Below are 10,612 nucleotides of genomic sequence, written 5' to 3' on the forward strand. Positions count from 1 at the left end.
TACTCTAAACTTTTGTGAAAAAGACAAAGGTAAAAAATTATATTTATAAGCAACCGTCAAAGGAAAAGATGCAATGATGGAAATGTCATTATGAGAACTATGGTTTCGTAATTGGTGATCCGTTAAAAAACCTTAAAAGACGCTGAAAGATTGCAGAGCTAACCGGGAGACGCCACATGTCACGAACATTAAATGAAAGTGACAGATGAAATATCAGTTCCAGGGAAGAGTTAATGGCGGCAAATATTCTCGCTTTAATGAGATCCACTTCTCAAATATTCTATTGATGAATAAATGGCAAGTAAAGGGGGGGGGGACTATCTGTATTGGGAAAAATTAAGTTCATATATGGAATTTATTATAAGATGATATGTCATGACACGTGGACCAGTCAAAGGAGGATAGGTGACAAAGAATGATCAAAGAGGCACGAGCTTCAATAGGCACAGACAAATATTCAGAAAGATAGACGCTCGAACCTCTTTATGATTAAAGAGAATGAATCTGATAGTAAAAGAGGTATAGATACGTATTATTGGCATTAAATACGAAAAACGTTAAGGAATCTGTAGTGAATCAAATATGATTACCAATTGTAACGTTACAGGCCATTAAATGCCATTAATTGTCAATAATGGCTCTATTATGGCAGAAACAAAACGTATTACCTAAAGATAACTATAAAAGGAGAAGACTGATCATTTATAAGGACACGAAATACTATTGGAATACATTGGTTTACTTTGCATTATATTCAGTTATTATTTTTCAATTATTCTTATTTCTATTTGATTATCAGTAACCGAGTTCTTCTAAAATAAGCTTTGACCAAAATCCCAATTTTTGGTTAAACAGTTGACTCTAGCATGGCACTCAAACTTCATGCTCAGTTCTGCTAAATGGAAGCCACTAGTTGCATAGACATAGTAGCATTTATAGGTAAATATACAGCAGTAGTAACAGAAACAGCCCAACAGAAAGACAATACTTATTCATGGTATATATACAGCATATTTACTTGATTTTATCACTTACAAACCAATTTAAAATGACATCAACAACTATAGTTGTTAAAGTACATATGCTAACATTAAAACATATTAATAAATCGATTTAACATGAAGTCACAACAGCTGATCCAGCGTAAAGCAAAAGATAATTTATGATGTCGCCTTGGTTACTGACTTGAAAGTCACCTTGGAACCAAGCAGCAGCCTTCCAAATTCGATCTCAAAAGTATCATAACGCAGGAAAAACTCTACCAACATTAACCTTCCCAAGAGCACCACCAGATTCTTACCAGGACATTGTTTATCATCTACTGTTGAATCATCTGACTCTTTACCATTTGACCAGTACACATACTTTATCAATTCCTCTTTATCGCCCACAAATCTATCTGCAATAAACTCCTCAGGGTTATCAAATATCATAGGGTCCTTTGTGGCCAATGGCTGATACCCAAATATTATTTCATCTTTCTTGATCAAGAATGATGAATCATGGCTATGGATGATGACATCTTCTCTGGCCTTTGCAGTTTGAAACGGAACTGGGGGCTCTATTCTTAGTGTCTCATACACCACAGACTTTGTCAGACTCATCCTATTCAATGCTGAAAAGGTGACCCCACCTTCTTCTTTAACAGCGGTCCTGATTTCATCGGTGAGACGACGGTGTAAACTCTCTCCTGCTGCTCCAACCCACCTGATCAAAGCTGGGAAGAAAACTTTCATGCCACCATAAGAATTGAACCCTGCTAAAAAAATAAAGTTATGGCATGCTTCATCTCTTTTCAGTCCAAGCTTCTCAGCTTCATCTAGAATAGACCCCATGGACTTGTAAAAGACATCAAATATTTTTTTATAATCAGATTTTAAAGGGAAAAACGGTAGAGGGAAAGTGTGCAAAACCAAATCTTCTATGAAGTTGGGTACATGTTTAAGGCCTAGAGAAATCAATGGAGCTAACTGAAAGAACACCCATTTGTTTAGAAAGGTGGGCCCATCAGAGCCCAGACTTGTTTCAGAAGGACTTTTCTCACAAAACAAACGAAAGAGGAAGTCAAATGCCATGTCATCACTGAGGGTATTGAAGTATGCTTCTCCTTTATCTGACAATTCATGTTCAAGATGGGTAAATAGCTCAGACATTGAGCTAAGAAACAAGGGTATGAATCTGTTGTGCAGGTTTGCTAATGTGGACAAGAAAAGTCCTTTTAGTGTGGCATGTTTGGGCTCAGAAGTGTCAAGAAAAGGACACAAACGGTAACCGCCAGTGAAATCAGTGGAAGGCATGAATGTGCCATCAAAATAGTTCGTCTTATCGACTTTAGAATTGTCGAAAAGAATGGGGAAACTAACAGCGTCCACAAGGACAATGGCTTTAGATTTAGGAGCGTTGAAAGGACCAGGAGGCACGTTGGCTCTGTAGACAGTGGATTTGTAACTTTGCATGCGAGACCTGAAGAAGCCATCAGTGCCTTGATTGTAATGGAAGTCGAATCGATCCTTAATTGCCCCCAAAAAAGGCAACCCATAATCACCTGGGATATCTCGTAAAGGAAGCTTTGACTCACTGGAAGACATTCTTAATTCTTATGCTATATTTGAATATATCGTGCATTAATAGATCTTATGTTCCCTTAAGTTATTTATAGAGAGTCCTTCCATTGTTTTTCAAGAAGTCAAGTTCTACTTTGTATTACGTGCTGCAGTTAAAGATTATGCTAAACCGTGTGGACAAAATCGAATTTGACATTTGAGACACTAATTAAATACTAATCAGGTTGCGTGAGAACAACTATTAGTTTGGCAATTGAGATACTAAACAGTTGAGGTAGTTTCTTGGATAATCACTCAATTTATGAAAATAACAAACCAAAGTCACTTTTTTTTATAATAGGGTGATCAAATTATTAATTTTTTATTTAGAAAATAAAATTTGATGCCGGGGTCTATTTGGAAACAGTCTCTCTATCCTAGGGTAGGGGTAAGGTCTGCGTACACACTACCCTCCCCAGATCCCACTAAGTGGGATTATACTGGGTTGTTGTTGTTGTTGTTGTATTTAGAAAATAAAATTTGACATACTATGTCATGTTAAAAATTTATTTTTTAATAATAAAATCCATTTTACTCATGTTTTTTATATCCATTTAATCATCCGATTAAAAAAGGATCTAGTATCAAATAAATGAAAACCCATTATAACTGAAATTTCATTGTCTACGCTAAAAGACGGTTTATAATACTCCCTATGTTCCAATTTATGTGAAGCTATTTGACTGGACACGGAGTTTAAGAAAAAAATGAAGATTTTTGGAATTTGTGGTCCTAAACAAGTCCAAATGGGGCCCAGAGTATTTGTGTGGTTATAAAAGCTTTTCATTAAGGGTATAGTTGTAACTTTAAGCTAAATTGTTACCAAATTTAGAAAGGGTTCATTTTTTTTGGAACAAACCAAAAAGGAAATAAGTTCACATAAACTGGAACAGATGGAGTATTAATAATGTTAAGTCATCATTGCCTTATTGTTCTTGGCACGGCAAAAGGTTGACTAAAAACACAATATATGTAAGCTCGGTTGTTTCGGCATTTTATAATATAATTTATAAGAATGAGAAAGGGAAGTTCACCAATCTAATTTTTTTAAAAAATGATGCTACAATAATTGCAAAAGAATGTAAGGGTGGAAAAGAATTGTGCCAACATCATGATTTCTCCTCTTTGAACCGGTTACTCATTTTGAATAAATAAACTAACAAAAGAAGACTCGAATGAAGTTTTCAAAGCACCACAATCTAAAACTGTCAAAAGAAATTGAACATCATTGTTACAACTGTTTATTTTTGAATTTTACAATCATAGATGTCGTCACATGAAAATAGGTATTCCTTTCCACCCTTACTTTCTTTGTGAATTTGGTGTAGCATCATTTCCAATTTAAGGGACTAGAATGACTTCTCGTAGGTTCATTTAGCATTTTATAACTTGTGGATGCAGGCGTTTCTGACGCCGAAGAGTTCGGGAAAGATTTGGAATACTATTTTCCATTTGGAAGGTTAAAAAGTTAAAATAGCAACCTTACCCTTCGATTTAAGTAATATAGATTTGGTTCATATTTTGAAGCTACAAAGAAGTTTATATGATGTATTTAAACTTGAACATGATCCAGGATACGGATTAGGTCCTGAGGGGCTCATGACATTTCGACAATTGCATAAAAACTGAAACTTTTTGAATTCTTAACTTTGACTTGAGTTTTTATTTTTGCTTGTTGTACTTTGCTTCGTACTTTAAGCCATTGAATAGGTCGGTATAAGGTATTTGGACTTATTAGGATGATTTTGACTTGAGTTTTTATTTTTGCTTGTTGTACTTTGCTTGGTGCTTGGAGCCATTGACTAGGTTCGGATAAGGTATTTGGATTTATTGGAATAATTTAAAAGGATTCCGAGGGGCTTAAGTGAATTTCTACGCATTCGAGAAATTTTATACACTATACAGGAATAGAAGAAAAGGTTGCAGCAGAATTGCACCGACCTGCCACATGACCTATGGCACAGATACCGCCACGGATCCGTTCAATAATTTCTGCCATGGGTATAAATATCCCCATTTTGTTTTGTGAGATCATTTAGCCATTTTGGAGCTAAGTAGCTCGAATTGATGCGGTTTTTGAAAAGAGTTTCACTTACATCTTGAGCGTATGTGATATTAATTGGTTTTGATTATATATCATGAAAATTCATGGATTTTAATACATAAAATAAGAAATCAAAAGGTTAAATTTGGCGGTGTTTTACCTAAGATATGTAATGCCACGCTGGTTGTTTTAAGTATTAGAGTCTTATTTTCCTATTTGATACTTTTTGTGTCATGACCCAGTTCTCGTCATAGGTCGTAATGACGCCCATCGTCACTGTTAGGATAGCCTACCGTGGACTAATCCATTTAATTATACATTTTTATTTCTTTTAAAATTATGAATTTATTATTGAAGAGACTAAGTATAGAAAGTCATGGTGATATAAAGCATAAGTGAAACATAAGAGTGAAATGGTGATATTAACAGACAAATTATAAATATCTACTAAAAATTCTCAAAACTCAGTGTCACAAGTGCATGAGCAATATAGTAGAATATAAAAAAGCAATGCAAATACTGTCTGAAATAAAATAGACATAAATAGTAAATAGACATGAAATACACTGTCTCGAAGAGGTAATGACAAGGAGTCGATATCAACACTTACTAAAGGTCAATAAATAAAGAGCATGAATCGTAAAATAGACATGAAATACAATAGTAACGACGGAATAAGAACCAATAAATAATGTGATCTTTGAATAAAATATCAATTTAAAATTCCCAAATATCACATGCTATTTTGTAATGACCGGACCGGTCGTTTAGAGCTTTAGTGTTCCGTTCGGTTGTTTAAGACTTTGAGTAGCTTTATATTATGTATTTTGACTTGTGTGAATAGTTGGTTTCAATTTTCGAGGAGTTCGGGTTTGATTTCGAAGAATGATTCTCGTCTTAGAAGCTTAAGTTGGAAGAGTTGATCAGGGATTGACTTTTGGGTAAACGGACTCGCTATCGGATTTTGATTATTGCAATAGGTCCGTATGATGATTTTGGACTTGTACATATGTTTGGATTTGGTTTCGGAGGTTCCTAGAAAAATTTGACACTCTATGCCGAAAGTTATGAGTTCATGAGTTTGGCCGAGAGTTGACTTTGATGTTGTTGGACTCCAATTGCTGTTTCGAGACTTTGGGTAGATTTATATAGTTGAATTGAAATTCTATGCAATGTTTAAAAGTAATCTGAAGTGTTTAATTGTTATTTATACACTCTTTTGAAAGAATGAAGATCTAACAACTTAAGAGAAATTCTATTCGATTTGAGCCTTGATTCTTTGTTGTGATATATCAGTGGGCGTGTTGAGGCTTTGGGTCTGTTTGGATGATGTATTTGTACTTGTTGGTATGATTGGATGGGGTCCTGAGGGGCTCGGGTGTGTTTTGGATCATTGGTTGAGAAACTAGTTAAGGCTTTAAAGTTTGACATGGACAATACCTGGTCAAGATGACTTCTTTTCGGTATTTTGAATACATGAGCAAGTTTGTAGCACATTTTATGATTGAAGTGCATATATGGTTTGTGTCCGAAAGGTTCCGAATGAGCTTTGGGTGCTAAAACGAAGATTTTCTTATTGGTAGTTTTTTTAGTGTAAGTAATTACGAAAATGCCATTTATGTGCTTGAAATTTTAAGATTTTTTTTAAAACATCAAAACATTATATCTCCCTTATTTTACAGCAAAATTGGGTGATTCAAGAGGCTATCTTATGTGTAATCTCACAAGGATCATGTTAGAATTATCCAACGTGAGTTTCGGGATCATCAAGGACCTGATTCGAGTTGGGATAACTAATGCATTTTTTTATTATTTTAAAATTTAGTTACTTTTTCTCACAAGGTTTTGAAGTTCGGGTTTGAGTGATTTTGTAGGGAAATTTTTATTATTTAGATTAAGGTAAGTATTTTTTACTCATATTTGTTATTATTTCATAATTTCGACCTCGATTTTAGTGTTTGATTAATGATTTGAATTGGAGAAATTAGGGATTTTAGTAAAAACTTTCTAAAACATAGATTGATGATTTGAAGGTCGATTTAAGGTCGTAATTAAATAATTTTGTTATAGCTAAACTCGTATCTGAATGAGTCTTCAGAATTTGTGAGTTTTATCGGACCAGGCATCGAAAAACTTTGAGATCACCAAGTTTCTCGAGAATCGAGGGTTTAAGAGCCTAGAGGTGCGGGCCCGGAGTTGAATTTTTTGGTTGACTTTTTGATTTTAGTTAAAAATCAAATCTTTATTATCCGAAATTATTTTATATGGCTTTTATATATGATATTACGTTATTTTGGCAAGATTCGAGCCGTCCGGAAGTGGTGTGTATACGGGCTTATATGTGAACAATTGACCGGTTTAGATTCTCAAGATACTTATATAAAATTAATTGAAGTTGCTATTATATGTCCTAACTTTCCCTGTCAAGTTTATTCTTACATGCCTTGGCTAAAGTGGCTGCTAAATGTTCTATTTTTTATTTGTCGAGTTTACTCTTATATGCATTTAGTGGTAGTTGTTATTGCATGCTATTTCATCCATTGATAAGTTATTCTCATGCATTTATTTGTAGTTGCTAGTTCGTGTTATCTCTTTCCTTGTAGAGCCTAAGTTATGCATTTGATTTGAAGTTGTGATTTCATGGAAATACCTTCATTGTTGAGTTATTGAAGTTGTGGTTGTTGAAAGTTATTAACCCGGTTGTGGTTGAAACTGTTGGTTAATGGAATATCTCACCTTGTTGAGTTATTTCTCATTCATTTTGTTATTATTGACATTCTGTACACATTAGGGTTGATCTCTTGGCTATGTGTTGTGGTAACATTGTTATTGTTGATTTGGTAATATTGTGGCATATGTGCACAGATGGTGCAAGTTGATTATTGTGTTGTAATATTGATGCGCATGCGGCAGTGTAAGGATAGGGGTTGATGTGCATGCACCGAGATAAGGTGATATTTATACGTGTGTTTCTTGTAAGGAAATTACTTGAATCTACGCGGTGAGATAAGGGGGCTAAAGCGCTTGAAATTATTACAGGAAAAATATTTTAAAAAATATATGTAAGGCTCACACGGCTATATAAGGAAGATTGTGATTGTGATTTATGAAATGTGAACATATGATGCGGTGCCTCGATCTGATTTTTTTGTTCATTCTACATTTGAAAGGCTTGCTGATTTGAACGATTATTATTTTTTCATTAATCATCTCACTTGTATTTTGATTGTATTTGGTTATTTGTTGTTATTTTTGTGTGAGAACAACTGTGACTTCTTATGTGAGTCATGCATTCCACGTGATTGTCTGTGTTGCTTTAATGTACCAACCTGTGCCTTTGTGTTTCTTGGTGAATTGAGTTTCAAGATGAATTTATTTGCATGGAGTCATTATCTCATACTCTGTTGAGTTATTAGTAACATAACACTAGGGCGGCGCGGGGCGCGGGGCGCGGCGCGCCTGTGCAAATTCCTGTAGTCTGTCAGAAATCAACTCTCTGAACTTCCCCACTAATGCCCCTCATGGCGCGTCGCCCCATGTGGAGCGCATGCGCAAATTTTACATAGTAATTGTCCTATTTCGCGTAGGAAAAAACATTTTCATTTGGGTCAGACCCTATTTGGTATATATAAATAGAAAAATGTTGTTTTTGGGACTTTTGACACATCTTAGATTTAAGTAAGCCAAGGAGGAGGCAGAGAAGCAAAAGCTCAAGGATTTCATCATTCAATCCTCACTCAAGACAAGGGTTTGGATTATTATATGTTTTCCTTTAACTTAAACATTGTTATGTTGAATTACTCCATATCCATGGAGTAGTTCTCTTTAGGGTTTGATGGATTTGGTGTATTGATACTTGTTTATGGATAATTAACTATAATTTTATGTATTGAATCATTTTGGATGTTTTAACTACATTAATATTCACTTGTTCATGTAATCGAGAGAGGCATAACTTGCGATATTGTTGCATTATATTTTCTTGGTTGAAGTCATTGATTTTTCTTAGTAATCGGAAGAGGCTAGTTGAATTGTTGATTAAACTTAATTAGGCGGATAATCGAGAGAGGTTCTCCTACAGAACAATCCATTACGAATTCTTGCACATCTTCATGCGCTTAAAATTTGTTCATCTTGTAAGGTTGAGACTTAATCGAGAGAGGAGTTTCTACTAAACAATTGAACTAATAACAAAGTGAATTCGAGAGACTCACTTAAACATTAGAATTGAATTATCTAGAGTTAAATCCCAAACATTTATCATGCACCTATCCTATCAACCCTATTTTCTCCCATTTTATAACTTCATTTGCTTAGTATTGTCATTGGTCGATAGTTTAGACTCTTAGTTAACTTTAGTTTAAATTACATAAATCTCCATTATTGATCATCCTGGATAGCAATGCAGCTACAAACTACGATAATACTATTTGACTCTAATCCCTATAGATACGATATTATAATTTACTATTTTCGACTAGCGAGCATATTTGAGTGTGTGTTTCAAGCTCGTCAAATTTTTGTGAGGAAGACTTTCGAGCTCCCTTGTTGTACCACATAATAAACCTGCAGGTGAACTTGTAGGGGTAGGTAATTCCACATTCTAAATTTGTTTCCCTTCAGCTTCGTTATCCCTTTTTTGCCACATAAAAATGATGCTGGTGGCAATATAAATGGAGGCAAAAACCAAGAACATGTCCCAAATGATTTTTGCGCTATAGTGATAGAGCCTGCCATCACATTCAATTGGGTAGTGATGCAACCAAAACACTCACGCAAGTGCATGCGATCGTCAAGTAATATTATAAGTAAAGTATCATTCCCACGAGGAATTATGATCAACTTATCGACTGATGCAAACTCAAACAATTATCAATTCAAGCTAATTCATCACAAAATACATAAATAACAAATTTCTAATTTAAATAGTAATCACACAATAATACAACGCAAAGTTTACTATACCACTTATGCAATTTTCTTTTAACAATTAATAAAAAAGATATTCCAGGGTCATGGGCTTGCTAGAGATCGTGCTATGCTTTTAGCTTAAGAATGATTTATTGAATTATCTGGGTTATTGATTATAGGGTTAATAATACCCATAAGAATCTGTCGAATTCTTATACGCCTATTCAATTTAAATTAATATCTATATTTCTATGGCATTAATATTAACTCAAATGCATTTACAATTCCTATTTTTCAACCAAACAAGGCAATTAAGTATATTTCTATCTTAATCGCTAATCTTTCACCCGATGCCCAGGTTCAAGATCTTGTTCTATTTGATTCTATATGCAATCAAGAATTTCCTTTTTCAAGTTTAACTCAAGATTCATAAATAGTATTTCATCGTTAGCTACACAATAAAATAATTAACAACAGAATCAAATAAACAACCCATAACGATAAATTCAAGATCATCAATTTAAGCTTCAAACAACATAATCATCTAACACCCATGACCCCAGAATATTTGGATTTTTAGCCACTCATATTCATACAAACATCAACAATATAACTCTTAAACATCAAATAAATAGATACTAGAAGAATGTTTAGAAAAACTCTTTTAATCCTTGCTCCAAAGTATTGTTCCTCTTGATTTTTGATGCTTCCAGATGAATCTCCTCTTCTTTTTCTCTCTAAAATTAGGTCTCTCTCCCCAATAATGGCTGATTTTTCCTTTTTAATCGTGTAAGAATGGATTTTGACAATTATGCCTTTTTAGGACCGAAATAGAATTGTTCTGCGATTTTTACACGTCCGCGGCGCCTCGCGCGACTCGTACATGGATTGGATAGAGGCAAAACACATTTTAACGGAGCAGAACAATGCAGCACAAAAATTTGCACTGCCACGACGCCCCACGCGGCGCAACAATGCATTTTTGTGTGCTGCTTTGTTTTTCGCTTGTTTTTCTATCCGGGCTTGCTATGCGACCCCCGAACACGATCCCGAC

At 34.6% G+C, this 10,612-nt stretch overlaps 1 protein-coding gene across 1 annotated transcript; it reads right to left on the reverse strand.

Moving 5' to 3' along the window:
* Positions 1-957: 957 nt before the first annotated feature.
* LOC142181607 (allene oxide synthase 3-like) lies at positions 958-2,641 on the reverse strand. Its single transcript, XM_075254696.1, has one exon. The coding sequence runs from the start codon at positions 2,586-2,588 to the stop codon at positions 1,161-1,163; it is 1,428 nt and encodes a 475-aa protein (XP_075110797.1). The 5' UTR covers positions 2,589-2,641; the 3' UTR covers positions 958-1,160.
* Positions 2,642-10,612: the final 7,971 nt, after the last annotated feature.

This window comes from Nicotiana tabacum, chromosome 6, assembly GCF_000715075.1.
Source record: "Nicotiana tabacum cultivar K326 chromosome 6, ASM71507v2, whole genome shotgun sequence".
Classification (NCBI taxonomy): domain Eukaryota; kingdom Viridiplantae; phylum Streptophyta; class Magnoliopsida; order Solanales; family Solanaceae; genus Nicotiana; species Nicotiana tabacum.

Coding starts and splice junctions, on each gene's coding strand:
- LOC142181607 (XM_075254696.1), bottom strand. CDS start 2,588: ATGTCTTCCAGTGAGTCAAAGCTTCCTTTACGAGATATCCCAGGTGAT.